Source organism: Hippoglossus stenolepis, chromosome 20 (assembly GCF_022539355.2).
Source record: "Hippoglossus stenolepis isolate QCI-W04-F060 chromosome 20, HSTE1.2, whole genome shotgun sequence".
NCBI lineage: Eukaryota > Metazoa > Chordata > Actinopteri > Pleuronectiformes > Pleuronectidae > Hippoglossus > Hippoglossus stenolepis.
Genome location: NC_061502.1, coordinates 4,119,554 through 4,135,069, shown reverse-complemented (window position 1 = coordinate 4,135,069; position 15,516 = coordinate 4,119,554). Strand labels below are relative to the sequence as shown.

The 15,516-nt window shown below is 40.6% G+C and overlaps 2 protein-coding genes across 3 annotated transcripts; one reads left to right on the top strand and one right to left on the bottom strand.

The window, feature by feature from the left end:
* Window positions 1-4,378: 4,378 nt before the first annotated feature.
* On the bottom strand, window positions 4,379-11,167 carry tlr5a (toll-like receptor 5a). Of its 2 annotated transcripts, XM_035144732.2 has the most exons (6): window positions 11,097-11,167; window positions 10,882-11,012; window positions 10,008-10,067; window positions 6,662-8,951; window positions 5,753-5,841; window positions 4,379-4,994 (listed from the first exon to the last, which is right to left on the bottom strand). In XM_035144732.2, the coding sequence occupies exons 3-6, from the start codon at window positions 10,053-10,055 to the stop codon at window positions 4,755-4,757; spliced, it is 2,667 nt and encodes an 888-aa protein (XP_035000623.1). In that variant the 5' UTR covers window positions 10,056-10,067; window positions 10,882-11,012; window positions 11,097-11,167; the 3' UTR covers window positions 4,379-4,754. The 2 variants fall into 2 exon arrangements, with proteins under 2 accessions (XP_035000623.1, XP_035000624.1); XM_035144733.2 differs by lacking the exon at window positions 11,097-11,167 and having other exon boundaries at window positions 10,882-11,083.
* LOC118099924 (intraflagellar transport protein 20 homolog) lies at window positions 4,748-14,912 on the top strand. Its single transcript, XM_047338225.1, has 6 exons — window positions 4,748-4,931; window positions 5,771-5,816; window positions 13,385-13,516; window positions 13,617-13,702; window positions 13,829-13,932; window positions 14,742-14,912. The coding sequence occupies exons 3-6, from the start codon at window positions 13,390-13,392 to the stop codon at window positions 14,812-14,814; spliced, it is 390 nt and encodes a 129-aa protein (XP_047194181.1). The 5' UTR covers window positions 4,748-4,931; window positions 5,771-5,816; window positions 13,385-13,389; the 3' UTR covers window positions 14,815-14,912.
* Window positions 14,913-15,516: the final 604 nt, after the last annotated feature.

The window sequence follows — 15,516 nt, the reverse complement described above, 5'->3', positions numbered from 1 at the left end:
ATGAGTTTTGTAACATCAGAACAAACCCTCACATTGTAATAAACCTTTTTCATATCCAAATGAGTTTTCACATTCAGTGTTGAAGCAGCTATAACTAACATTTTTACAATAAAAATAGAGCAAATTATTTAAGTGTGTGAAAGGTGTCCAAAAAATTACTGAAAATGATCACCTGAATCTCCTCCTTATCCATACATGTATACTGAGCTTTAGTGTCTCAGCCTGTTTTGGTTTTTGGGCCTCCATAAATATCAGTTCTCAAATTTGATTAAATTTTTTTTTATTAAGATCTCACCATCATATTTTTTTTTAATTATAAAATTACCAGGAAAAGCCCTGTCTCACAATGTAATCGTTTAGGTTTGGCTCACCTCTCCAGCTATAGAGAATGTTTAAGGTAAAACAAGGCAGCTTTACTCATAAAGCACCTTTCATACACAGGTAGATTCAAGGTGCTGTACAGAGACATTAAAAACAACAGACATAATTGAAGGAAAACCAGTCAAATCTAGAGGCACAGTTTAAAAATAAATTTCAAACAAAATAAAAGATTAAAAAGGGCAGAATAAAAGCAGTAAAAAGATTAAAAGAGGTAAAAGGATGAATCTGTACGAGGGTAAAAAGGAACTGTAGGATAATAAACTAAAAACAATGAAATACAGTGACGGTGTGACCTTATAAATTAGCTTTGTTAAATGCACTTGTGAGTAAAAGAAATGTATAAACCTGGTTTTAAACTTTTAAATGAATGGAGCATTCCTCAGATCATCAGGCAGCTGGTTCCAGTGCTGGGCTGCATAGTGACTTACAGCTGCTTCTCCATGTGTAGATTCTACCCAGGGTACCACTAGCAGACCACTCCTCACTGATGTTGGGTCCCGCAGGGTTATATTGGACTAACATGTCTGCTATGTATTTGGAAGCAGCTCCATTCAGAGATTTCAAACTGAGCAGTAAAACTTTCAAATCAGTCCTCTGGCTTCCTGGCAGCCAGTGTAGAGATGACCTATGGTGCCTGATTGTCAGTTTATGATGGTAAATGAAAAGACTTAAATGAAAGTGTTCAAATAATGAAAACATTATATTAATTATTAGTATTCCTATTATTATTATGATGATGTAAAGCAAGATATATCTTTCTACTTATCACAGATATGTGTGAGATCGAACAGTTTGAACAATGGAACTGTCTATGAAGCAAACTTAGTAATAGTAATGTAGTATAATTAGTATAAAGTTAAGAATACCATTGCTGGACCAGCACCAAAACAACAGACCACCAAAATTAGCAACTAGCTGCGGACGTGTTTGCAGCTAAAGATTTAGATTTTCCCTCTGTGTCGCGAAAGAGGCTAAATGGTGAATCAGTATTGGACTGTGATCATTTATCATTCGTTAACTTCAGATGAATGTGAGCAACTGAAAAGAAACGATTGTCTGGTTTTTAGGTAAAGTACGCTGCCCCCAAGTGGCCAAAAAAGCTCCACTAGTGCAACTGGAGAAAGTAATTTGCTCAGAAGCCACAAATGTCCATTTTCTGTCTTTCCACACAATCACCACCGAGCTAGCACACAGAAGTGCTGCGTGTTAAGAAGTGTCCCTGGTTGAGTCGTCTCTCTAAACAGCTGACAGATGTAGACATAACATCGCTCCTTTTTCATCCCTCTCTTCCTCCTCCTGACCCCCCTCACCTTCTCCCTTTCTTTTCTGTTACCAAACCCCTTCCAACCGAAGTGCAGAAAACACCTGTTTCCTACGAGGTCAGCTGGGACAAGAAGCAGCCGTCCTCCCTGCTCGTCTTTCTGTCCCCTGTCCATCCTCCGCTGTGGAATGTGAAGGCCAATCTGCTCCCACTGTAAGTTTATGGTGAGCTCCACACTGGGTTCAGGCTGTTTTTGTCATGGAGGGTGGAATAAATAAATACACACACTGGGACATCAAGTTTGAGTTAGTCGTCTCTGTTTTCTTCATCTTCTTCAGGCTTCAGATCAAAATCAAGTAGCCAATTACTCCATTGATCCCACGTTCCACTGTCTGTCTCTTGATGTGGAACCTCACACCAATCTTCTGACTATATCCAAGGCCTGCTTTGAATTCTCTAATGTGGAGTTTCATCCTGCGGCACAGACACTTCTCCCACTGAGGGGAATTTCTGTGGAAACGTAATTAACCCATCAAAAGGCATTAGTTTTAACACGAACTGCTGCTTTCTACCACAAGTCTGGCTCAGAGCTGCAGTTGGAAAACGGAGGGATGATGCACCAAAGGCTCAGTTTAGGCCGATGGTGCCAGAGGGAGGGAGGAAAAGTACCGTGGGGCTTCTGCTGCTGCGTCCCTCTAACGCCCGTCACAGCCCGTAACCCAAAACTCTAACTCCCACAAACAAACAAGTCGTATAAAGTCATTACATAAGACAACCACCCACACTGGGCAAGCTTGATGCTTCTGTGTGGAAGGAAAGATTTTATTTTGGCTCGTACCCCTCAGACTTGTGCTCCCCCCCTCAGATCCCCCACGGCTGCGTGTGTTCTCCCCCCTCGGCCGGGGTCGCTGCAGTGAAGATGAGTCCGCTTCCCTCAGACGATCCCTCCTCCCTCCCGTGAGCATCCCTGTAATTATATTTACTTAAACAGAGGTCAAATATTAACTATGGCCGTGGGGCAGGGTTTATTACATTTCCCTTCGAGGGAGAATCTCAGAAGCATGTGTGTCTGTTCTAAGTATATTCCGCAGGCCTGAAATAACTGTGAAGAGGCCGCCGAGCTGGAGAGCTTGTTTACAAGGTAAACATTTGCTTCCACTTTTCAAATTAGATTTTGGTGGAGCTGCTGCACAGGGGCAGATTCATGGGCCAGAGTTTTTTCTTCTTTCTTTGTTGATCGGTGGAGGAGATGAGTTGTTTTTTATCACCCATTTATTATTTCCTCACCTCTGCTCCATTAAATCCCATTCTGAAAATAAAGAGTGCTCCTCATTTGTTTCTCATTTTTCACCTCTTTTTTTAATACCTCCGTTTATTTGTTGTTGTTGCTGTGTTCTAGCAGCATGGCCTTGTGAGGTGGACCAATATTGATTGACCCAACGTTTACTATGAAATCTTGTACAGAAATGTATTTTCCCCAGAGGATGAACCTCATTCACTTTGATGGTTCCCTGATGGTCCTGTGGCAACAGGAGAGTTGGCATTTGTGGTTTTGAGCAAAATGTCTCAACAACCATTGAGTCGATTCAGGGGGAATTGTAGTCAAAAATGATTTGACTGTCAAGTGCATTCTTGTGTAACACGTACTTAAGCTTTATAAATGTGAGCCACAACTGTATCACTGTGTATGAGAAGCAATATCACTCTAAACTCAACCCGTCTGAAATGATTTTTTTTAAACAACACACAGGTTTCACAAATAATACCTGCTGCCTTCGGGGGTCACTAAATGCAGAAGTTATTCCTGATAGTGGTGACAATTCCAGATACTGCAAAAAGAAAAAAAGGAAAAAGAGAAACACGCTGGACAGATATTAATGGACTGTCAGCAGTGCATAAGCAGCAGGGGCCTGAAGAGCGGCTGTAATGTTCTGAGCAGCTGGCTCATAAAGGCTGGGAGGATGGCGGCTGCTGGGGCCAACAGGACGGAAGCTTTCCTCTGCCCAGTAGCTTCCTGTTTTCAGACACACAGCTCAAATGAGAGGGAAGCCACTGACCTCGGCCTCACTCTCATCTTACCGGCCGACCAACCCCAGTGCTTTGGGACTGGATATCATGTGCAGTGGCTGTTGGAGAAGGAGCAGCGTCATTCTGCGACACACCCAGTGCAATTATAAACAGTCTCCATGGGTTTCTCTCAACAAGTAACACTGAGTTGTCCCTGATCACCCGAGGCTGACATGAAGAGTCGGTACACAAGTGCTGACTCACGCCATCTAGTGGCGAAAGTACTCAATTAAAATCCACATTCTGTTCTGAATAATACAATTATTTTATTATTATAGTTTATACATTATATTAATCCACTCACACATAATTACTAAGTTCTGTGTTTAGTTCTTTTATGTCTTTGCACTATGCTGTGTCTTTATCTGTGCTTATGTCTATTGTTAACAATAGACATAAGCACAGATGAAACATAAAATAGTGAAGCGACATATATACATAAACAATTTGCTGTTTACTTATATATATATATATACTGCACACTTCTTTAGGAGCTGCTAATCAGACATTCATTGTTTTAAACAATGACAATAAAGAGCTATTCTATTGTAGTTTTAGAATAAAAAATCAGATGAATGTAAATTTGAATGATCAAATCAATCATACAAATCAAATATAAAGTAGAAATTAAGAGAATATTTATCAATTATTCATCAAACCACTGACAAATTGATTCTATATCCCTCAGGAATCAAACAGCCGTCCAGTAGGAGCCACCTTTATTATTTTTTTAAAGGCTGATTCAAATAAATAATAAAAACACTTACAGAGAAATATAAAAAAAATCTAGAAAAATCACAGTTTTTTGTCACTATAAAAACAGTAAATTATTAAAGACACTGTCATTACACTAATCACCCTAATAACATAACATTTTAATCATTTCAAAAACATAGACAATCATGTGTTTGCACTGTGCATGTGATTGGACCTTGGAGTGTTGTAAATGCTTGAAATGCCTAAAATCTTCCTTCACCCTTATTCTAGTACTAGTTCACTGGTGACACTGTGGCAAGGTTTCAGTCTCGATTCTGTGACACAGAGTTCACATGGCAACAGCTCGGATGTCCTCCAGCTCGACTTTGTCCTCATTCTGAGGCTGCGGCTGCGCAGGCTGAGGTTTGTCCTCTGCAAACTTCTTCATCTCGGTGTTTCTGAGGATCTGTGTGATCAGTCGCTCATAAAACCAGTCCAGGTCCTGAGGGTCCTCTGGCCATGTCAGGTACTCTCTCTTCTTCACGAATTCTCTGATTGCATTGTACCTCATCAGGTTGTAGTGAGCCACCTTTGGTTGTATTTCATCGGAAAAGAGATTTCAGTCAGCAGTGAAAATCTTCTGTTTTCAATACGAGAACAAATAGCACAGCAAAAGTTTTCTGGCCTGATTGAAGGAATGTTCATTTAAATGTGACTGAAGCCTGCCATCTACTGGTTCAAAGTAGGCATTGAAGCTGCAGACCTTAGGTTCTACATGTTCTGTGCACTGAGTTAGTCCCCTGGCACAAGACACCAACAGAGTTTGGTAGCTGTATTCCGACATACAGTTTGGCGTTAAACTTTGAATTTGGTTACTTTTTAAGTGCCTCTAACCAATGATTGTATATTAACAATGTATAACATGACTACTTGCATATGAATGAGGTCCCCTGTAGTGATAAAGCCACAGAGAAATATCTTCCGACCCTGCAGTTCCCTTTAGTTCTAAGAGAAGTTTTAGTGTGTGTGGGCTCAATGGTTTTACAACCCGCAGCCATCATTAGGGTTGTTAGTGGCAGCAGATCAGCTAAAATGGTCTTTTAGCAGGGAAATGTCATGTACTTCTCTCAGGAGTGGGTCGAGACTAAAATAAGAAGCAGTGGCAGAGTGAATATTGGGCTCACATTTGTCCGGTTTTCAGAAAAATCCTCCAAACTGGTAAAATGGTGCTCATTAAGAGTTTGCTCACATACTTTCCAAATTAATTTATAGGGGGATAATCTGTCAGTGTTGTGTGTACAAGTAATGAAGCATGTTCTGTCACTAACTCAGCTGCCTCATACACACCTTCCCTATCACCAGCAGAATCAGGACGTTTTTCAGCTCCTCCACCATCCGGCTTTGGGCCAAGGTAAACGCCTCCAGGCACCAGCCATCTAGACAGAGACACATACACACATTGTTTTTCTCAGGCTTTGATTTCATTTATCTGGTACTTAATTTTGTAATTCAGAAGAGAAAGATGACGGAAACAGAGCCTTTGCTGGCCATGGTGTTAGCTAGCATGCCAGCTTTCAGAAATCAGGATTGCATTAAAGGTAGGTTTGGTTATTTGGTTCTGAAACACTTTCTATTTTATTTGTTGAAATCCTATTTACTTCGTGATGGCATCAATAAATATAATCATCTGAAAAAAAAATTCAAAGCCGGTGTCTGTGGCCATCCCATGACTGACATAAACAAACCGGATCATCTCATTCAGTCCGAATAAAATGATTGGCTAGTGCACCTGTCTGTCACTGACCATCCTAGCCGCTGTTGCACCCTTACAGGATTACCAACCCTAGCTTCAAGGGTCTTTGTTTGACATTAGGGAAATATCAGTGTTCACAGCCTTAGATGAAACCACTTTCACATCTGTCTATTAAATATGAAGCCAGCAGCAGGGTAGTTAAGATTAAAGACTTGAAGGGATCGATACAGCTAGCTTTGGTCTCGTCCAAAGATCACGAAGAAATATAGCTTGGTTGTTTAATCTATCCAGAAACCTGCAGACTTAATGCTAAACTTAAATAAACAAAGCTAAGCTGTGGTTTCATATTTAATGGACATTTGGAAAAGTGCTATTAATCTTCTCATCCAACACTTGGAAAGAAAGGGCATTTGTTTAATTCCTAAAATGTTGAACTATTCCTCGAAAGAAAGGCCAGAACTTAAATGGTCAGTGTAGCCGTGTGAAAATAAGATGAGCTGTACCTTTGAGGAACTCCTTGGAGATGACGCACACGGTCTTCCTGCTGCCCCAGATGGCATCTCTGATGTTTGTCAAGTGATCCTCACCGGGCAGGAAGTCTCTGGCCTCGAAACAACAGTGTAAGACGTTCTCCTCTGAAAACTGGTTGTCAAGTTTATTCAGTAAAGCAGCCTCCACCCACTTATAGTCGCTGTTGCTGAAGCAGAAGAAGACGTCGTACTGCATCTCTTCGAAAGGAGGCGCAACTTTCGGCCCCTCGAGAACCCTTCCGACGATCTTCTTGTAGATCACGAATATGTGCCCTCTGAGACGGGCGTAGACGACCCCACTCAGGGTGACAGTGATAATAAGGAGGGCAGAGAAGATGAAGAGGGCAAACTTAAGATCTTGGATTGCCTTTTCATCGTCCTTCTCACATGGTTCTACGATGGTGGCGTAGTCCAGCAGGGGAAGGTTACGGAGAGCAGCTGGAAACTCACATCTGTAACCCTCGGCTGGGCTCAGGAAGGTTACATTTGTCGCATTGAGCCATTGCAAGAAGCTCTCCAGATTACAATCACAGTAGAACCGATTCTCTGCCAGGCTGAGAAAGAGGAGAGACTGAAAAGTCATAGGATCCGGGTTGGCTAGGAAGTTGTTCGAGAGGTCAACTTGTTTCAGGCTGACCGGAAAGACATCCGGCTGCAGGAAGGTCAAGGAATTAGTCGAGAGGTCTAGTTCTGTCATCGAGCTGAGGCCTCTGAAAATCCCTTGTGGGAGTGCGGTGAGCAAGTTAGAGCTTATACTGAGGCCAAGAAGATTATTAAAATGATCAAACAGGTCAAGGCATTTCCCCTGTGCCCAAATTATCTGCAGGGAACTGTCACTAAGATCTAACACTTGCAAAGTATTATTATAGGGTATTGTAATATTCTTGTTTAGTGTGCACCCCTTGATGAAGTTGCTGCTGTAGAAGAAATTCTGGAGACGCTTGAAATCAGTCACTATTCGATAAACATCCTCCAAGTTCGTTAATCGGTTTTCCCTGACGTCCACATGGATGCTGTTCATACCCAAGTCAGCAATACTATACAGTGACTTCAACTTGTTGTCACCCAAAAGGAGAAAATCTAGGTTTGGTAATGATGCCGGAGAACCCAGCTCTCGCAGCGAGTTCCCTGTCAGAAATAACGCTCGTAATTTAGGAAGATCACTGAAGGCTCGGTATCCCAACGCACCGATGTGGTTGTAAGACAAGTCCAGTACTCTTAAGTCTTCCAGATTGGCGAACGTGTGGGAATATATTTCTCCGAGTAGGTTGGATGAAAGATTGAGCATCCTTAAATGTCCCTGAAGACCATTGAAGGCATTTTTGTTGATCTGATTGATTTTGTTTTTGGAAATGTCAATGATTATCGCAGTCTTCAGGGGACTGAAAATATCCTTCTGCAAAACAAATATAAAGTTGTCAGACAGATTAAAGACGTTAACGGTGCTGTTCGAGAGGCCTTCGAATGTGCTTTCATCTGGATCAGGTAAGTTCTCAAATGAAAAGCCTCGACCTATGATTCCAGAGAATATGAGATTAGCGATCGGAGTCCCCTGTATCGCATTGAAAAATCGTCTTGTTTGGTAGACGTTGAAGCCGTTGGTTGATAAGTCCAAGGTATTAAAGGCCATATCTCTGAAAGGGTTTCCACAACTTCCCTCGTCAAAGTCGCCATCATACATTCTAGCCAAGTGGTTGGAGTTCAGGTTCAGGATTGTGAAGTATTTCCCCCTGAAGCCAACAAGATCCTCTTCACACAATCTTTTGATCGGATTCAATTTGAGGTCTAAGTGTGTGAAATTAGTGAGTCTTGAAAAGAACAGTCCAGGTTTGAGTCTCTCTATATTGTTCCCTAAGAGATCAAGCTTTTCTAAGGAGAAAAGGCTCTGCAGGTAGCTGTCGGCCAGGATGGACTCATTCAATCTGCAACCGTCCAAAAACAGCTGTTGCAATTTGAGCAGTCCTGCAAATGCCCTCGGCTCCAGCTGAAGCTCAATGTTGAGGCCTAGAACCAACTTGGTCAGTTTTCTCTGTCTGACGAAAGTGTCGTTCCTGATGACGAGCTGCACTCTCTGCATGCCCAGATCTAATTCTTGCAGCTGCTCGTACTGTCTGAGCGAGGTGCTGTTGATCTCACTGATGTAGTTCATTGGCAGGTACAGGTGGGTGATGTTGGGAGGCAGCGCAGGAACCCAGTAGTGACCCCCAAATTGGCAAGCAGCTACAAGGCCATACAAAGTGCATGATGGGTAGCATGCGGTTACCTGCAGATTGGAAGATGACATTATCTCTGAATGGACACAAAACCCCTGAACTCTGCAGTTGATGGATTTGGGATATACCCCAGCTCACTTTCTTACTCAGAGTCTAATGAGATGAAAGGTGTAACTCTAATGTCTGCACAGAAACTTTGGGGCTGGAGCCAACAGCCTGTTAACTTAGCTTTGAAACAGGAGGAATGAGCAACTTTTTAAGTGTTTGTACAATAAGTATAAAAACACAAGTTTACAAAATATATCACACTTTTGAGAGATTTGCAAGAGCTGGTTAGAAACTGGAAATTGCCCGTCTTTCCTTAGACCTGATGATGTTCCTTAATTTAACCTTGAGAAAATAAAGTTTGCACTGAGAGGCTCAGGTCGTTTATTATTATAACTTAAATTATTTTTTCTTTATTTATTTTCCATATCAGTCATGAGAGAAAAGGGAGTGAGGGGGAGGATGTGTGGAAATGGGTAAAGAGGTCTATTTGTAGATGGGTTTAAAAAGGAAACTTATCTCACCTAATCCAACCCAACATAACCTAATTTAACTGACCTGATCTAATATAATTAACCCAAACTAACATAACCTAACCTTATCTAACATAACTTAATCTAACCTGACCTAACATAACCTCATCTAACCTAACTCAACCTCACTAACTAACCTAATCTAACCTAACCTAACCTAGCCCAATCTCACTACCTAATCTAATCTCATCTCATCTAATCTAATCTAATCTAATCTAACCTAACCTAACCTAACCTAACCTAAATAATTTAGCTAAACTAACAAATTAGGTGGTGTAGTTTCATATTTACCCAAAAAATATTAGAATGCTATCAATCTTCTCATCTGACTCTTGGTAAGGAAGAGTGGGAGCATATTTTGAATTCAATAGACATAGTTACGAAAACACTGAACTTCCTCTTTTATTGTTGTCAGGCGGGAATCTGAATGGTTTCGGCTTTTTGTCAGGTCACAATCCACCAACTGTTCAGTTAGTGGAAAATAAAGTATAACTAAAACTTTGTTAGCTCCGTGTTATACACACATACCTGTAGGTATAAACCAATGAAGGCCAACTGAGGGCTCAGTGTCCACATGCTGTCCTCGCCCTAAAGAGACGTCCACAGAGCAAAGTCAGAAATGAGCAAAGCTTAAAGGATGCGGTGTTGTTGCATTGAACCAGCAGTGCAAATATTAGTGAGGACAAAAAGGTGGGGGATTGCCATGCTGTTTGCTTTAGCAGGTTCATAGATCACTGGTGCTGCAGCTCCACCATCACACTGCTCAGTGCACAACCATTCATCAGTGATACATGAGCTTTGATAAGGAAATTGTTTGGCATGGTGCTTGTAGGTTACACTGCGGGAAACAGTTTTTTAATGTCCCCTAACTTTGTACATATAAATAATCTCTGGAGTTGGCTACTTCTTAAATAATAACACATGGGTGGTATGATTTGAAATCAAGACATATTGGCATGGCCCATAATTCCGAGTCAAGATTTTATAGATCAGATTATTGTCCTAACAAACAGGTCAGCCTGCAGGGAGGTGTGGTCACCATGATATAACAGTATATTTAAAATATGTGCATTCTGCATTGCAGCTGTGGTATTTTATCACATAACAATATAACAAAGGTTCAATATCAATATATTACTGGATTGTACAAGAACGGTGATGAGCAGTGACATATAATAGGTTGTAAGGTTCTTCCTCAGTAAAATTTGAATGTTTGTCATTCTCTGCCCATGAAGAAGAATTTAAAATCACAACCTTCGCTCACGAGTCTTTAAAAGTATAGACATATATCGTGATATTAGCTTGAATTGCAGATGTATGGATCTTTTTTCATAAAGTTCACTTCTGTATGTCAGGCTACATGTTGCCTGCTCTCATGTTTCCAAGTCTTTCACACTCTCACCTTGTAAATGGGGATAATGAATCAATGATCCTCGAGCTGCAGCCGCTGAAATTCTCCAGCGATCGTTGCACAATGTGGGAAGTTAGAGGACGCGTCAAGTCGGAAATAACACACAGCCGATTATTCACCAACTGTAAAGAATGTGTTCAGTGAGATAAAGTGGCTCAGTGGATCATCACGTAATAGTGACGCAGGTAGTAAAGCAGAGATCTCACCCTCACTGGAAACTGTAGCGCTTCTTTCTCCGCCTGCACCGTGGTCAAACCAGCCGCCCCTACATTTGAAGTGCGCCCGTATCCACATCTTTACGGTAAATGAAGGTACGTCCCCCTTCATTTGAAGTCAGGCTATGAAATCGTTATCGTCCCAAACCACAAACAAGACCATTTTAATCAATAAGAAAAGTAAGCAAGTCATACTTCCGGTTTTTTAAAAAAGGGATAACACAGAGTATACACATAATACGGAAATAAGATACGATTATACTTACATAAAGAATTAGAAAATATGTCCCATGTCAAAAAAACCCCAAAACAAATTACATTCAAACAGCATCTCTCTCTCTCTCTCTCTCTCTCTCTCTCTCTCTCTCTCTCTCTCTCTCTCTCTCTCTCTCTCTCTCTCTCTCTCTCTCTCTCTCTCTCTCTCCCTTCATTAGTGAGTCCTCCTCAAACACTTCTACAATATACTGACACTTTTATTGTTTGTGTGCTGGACGTTGTGTGCAGAGCTTTTTATAAACAGTGAAGTTAGACTTTGTGTTCATCTAATCTGGTTTATCTGCAATGAAGATTTTATGGTTGATGTTTTTCATAAAAACTGAATTTGCTTTATTACTCTTCACATATGTGGTTTATATGTAAGTTTGAATGATTCACTTAACCTGCTGTTATTTTTTCATATGTTGCATGTCGACTATTCCGCCAGCGGTCCACGCATTGTGGATACACACACATGCACACACACACACGCTGATCTAGGGATTAAACAGGGGGCATAACTTCCTGTCGGTTTAAATAGTTTCCTGTTGTGTTTTTTTCAATGATAATTAGTTAGAGTTGTACTCTTTATAGTTGATACCTCTTGTTTCACAAAAGTCATTTGATTTGTTTAAAGAGGATATATTTTGTGACATGTAAAGACGTCATTGTAACCTGTTATTTTTGTTTCCATGCACTGGTTTTGCCCATAATATTGTTTGAATTGGTAATTAAGCCCAGTGGGAGGGGCTGAATGTATAAAAGGGCAGCTGGTTACAGAGGAGGTAACGTCAGAGCTCATGGGAGTCCCGCCACAATCATATTATGTATTTTATTATTTTAATTGTTAAATTATTTAAGTTTTTATGAAATTTTTACATAATCACTTGCAAATTCTCATGCTCTGTATATATGATTTGGACTTGGGGATCATAAAGATTTCATCCTCTCTCTGTGTCTTTAGGGAATTGTTCTTGTCAGTTCTCTCTTGGACATTTCAATGTGCAATTAGGAGGTGGTTCATTTGACTGATACAAATGGCAGCTGACTTGACCGCAGTGTTTTTCAGTCGCAAACTACTTCCACAACCAATTTCAACCATTCAAACATCAAAGCATTCAGGGTATTAAGGACATTTCAGGTTGCATACAACTTCTTCTTAATTTTTCAGTTTATTGGCGGGTGGCATCCAACGTCAAGGTGCATTACAGCCATCCACTGCATTGGTGCACCATAACTGGAGGTACTTCTTCTTCTTCTTAGTTTGGTTTTTTGGCGGGTGACAACCAACTTGCATTACCGCCATCTACTGTATCGTGATAAATGCAATAAAATTAGTTGAGCACTTCCTCTTCATCCTCTCCCCCTACTCAGTCCACCCGCCATTTCTGCCTGCATAATCTGGGTCGATGCAACGACCATCACAGGCAATTTTTTATCTTGGCAGTGTGACAAATCTCTTGGATCCTTTGATCGGATGTGGCATCATCACATGCCTTTGATCTAAAGCAGATCAAAGAAGAGGAAGACAGTGGATGGCATAATAGATCCAGTAATGCACCTTGACGTTGGTTGCCACCCGCTAATAAACCGAACAAAGAAAAGAAGATTATTCGTTTGTTTCAACCAAGCATTTTAGAAGCTCAGCATTCAAACCACAGAAAAGCACCTGCTTGTCCTGCCACATGGTAATCTCTCATTGTAGAAAATATAGCCCACAGAAATGTTTACTTTTTTATGCATCAGCTGCTGGCAGACAGTGTCAGCAACATGGATATTGTCTCAGTGTGATAGCCGAATAAAAAGTCATTTTACAGCGTAAGATATGTTGCACACTGTCCGGTTGATACTGTTGATTTCAGTGTGTAGTCTTCTAAATGGATTGTCATACTGTGTCTGTGAAATAGATCTTCTCAAAGAGGGCTGTCCACCACAAAGTCTGTCAAAGCTACAGTTCATATACATGTGTGTATTTATCTCCATTCATTTTTTCATCTTTCATGTTTTTGTCTCCTTTGTTACAGCAGCCATGGCTAAAGACCCGCTAGCAGAGGCAGGCATTTATTTTGATGAACTCAAGAACCTCACTGCACTGGAGCCTGATGTCAGCCAGAAGACCTCAGAGCTGCAGGAGGGGTCGAAAGACTTTGTGGACAGTGAGCCCTAAAGATTTTGTCGAGGCCATTTGGTCATGAGTGTTTCCCTCTGTCTATACCAACTTGATGTACATCTGTCTGAATTTGTTATCTGTTCCAGAAATTGAACAGTTTCAGAAAATAGCCGCACGTTCGATTCGGCTGATTGATGAACTGGCAAAAGAAGTGGAAAAACAAAAGAGGAAGGTATGCTTGACATTGAAAGGTGGAATGGATGAACTCTTCTTCAATTCACTTTAGCTGTTCTTACCTATAGACTATACAGTGTGTGCCTCTGTTTGGCCGAAGTATTCCTGTTTTCTTCTCCTTTAGGCGATAGCAGCGAGGAATCTGCAGAAGTTAATGGCAAGACTGAGGGGGGTTCAACAGCAGCAGCAGCAGGCTCTCATTGCTGAGAAAAAGAGCCAACTTGAGAGGTAAGTTGTGTGTGGGTCAACTTCATTATGAAAACTTAAATAGTGCTAGTATGTGCCATATAGGTCCTGGCTTTCTTTCCATTTAAGTCAAGGAATTGGTCCCTAACCCCAGTATTAAACAAGCCTAGGGCTCAATTATTAAAGGCCACAGTATTGATAAGCTCCATTATTAACGGCCCTGCTCTCTTCACTGCAGAAATTAAGAAAATAGATTTCTGATGTAATGTTGTGATCCTCACATTTTTACTTACTAATTCTGTGATGAATGCATTTGATTATGATGCATTTTAGCTGTTCTCAGTCTAGAAGAGAGATCTCTCTCCAAGTCTGCCAGTGAGCCCACAAACAAAAGTTAACTACAAACATGGGTTACATTGTTTTGGATGCATTGATAAATTCCATCAGAAATGGTTGGGGTATTTTGAATAGGAAATTTAGTTTAGCATTTATAAGCTGTATATATTTTCAAAAATAAATCTAGAGCTGACCAGGTTGTGGGTTGACATGTGTGTCATGGAGCCACTCATGAGTCGAGCACAATACACTCACGTGCTAGGTGGCAGCTTTCCAGAACAGTGTTTGATGTGTACTAATAGTTTTTATAACAGTAAATGATAATAGATACAAATTTCAATTCTCACATTTACCAGTAGGTAACTCATGCCATGACATCATCTGGTGACTGTTGTGATTTTTTGATACAGCAAATTATTATCATTCTAAATTGTTGTCTTCTATCATCATTTCTACTACACACAACATTCGTGATCACTTTCCTGTGAGTTTACTGTTGTGTTTGCTTGTCTCAGGTACCGTATCGAGGCTGAAGCCTTGTCCAAGGTGGAGTCAGAGCAGAACAAGCTCATCAACCAGTTCATTTAGCAGAAGTGAGGATGAGACTGGGAGACTGGGATGAAAACATGACGAGTACAGTGTCTCTCTGTCGTCTGTCATTGATGAAATTCTGTCAATTGGACAAGAAAAAGTAACATGTTTTGCTGAAAAGCTGCCTTTTTTAAAAACATTGTGTTATGTTTTCTTCCATTAAAAATGACATGATATCCATTTCAACACTGCTCTGTCATGTACCTACACGAAAATGTATTTTCTCTAATGGGATTTCAGAGTAGAAATAGTTGTTCACAATATCTATTTCTGTATGGAAGCCTACAGAAGATATTTTAACACACCAATAATTTTCTTGAAATGCTTCATATTTAGTAAGAAAGTGGCTTCACCCTCACCTGCCAGGTCATATATTTATCTGTCAGCTGAATCATTTAAAAATGCAGTGATCAAACATCAGTATCAGCTCAACAGGAAGGAACAGAAACAGGGTGGTAGAAATATCCTGTCTTTTTCGCCTCCTGTTTGGATCAACCTCCAAAATTCCTATTCCTACATTTCCCATAATGCAACGTTATAGCAAAAGTTGTGAACTTGGGTCTGAAGATTGTGTTGATTGCTTAACATGCCTTTGAAATACCCGACCTGCAATGAATGAAAAATCGACACCATTTAAGAAAATAATTCAAACCTATATATAAGCCACACACATGAACAATAGTTAAAACAATTTGTTGG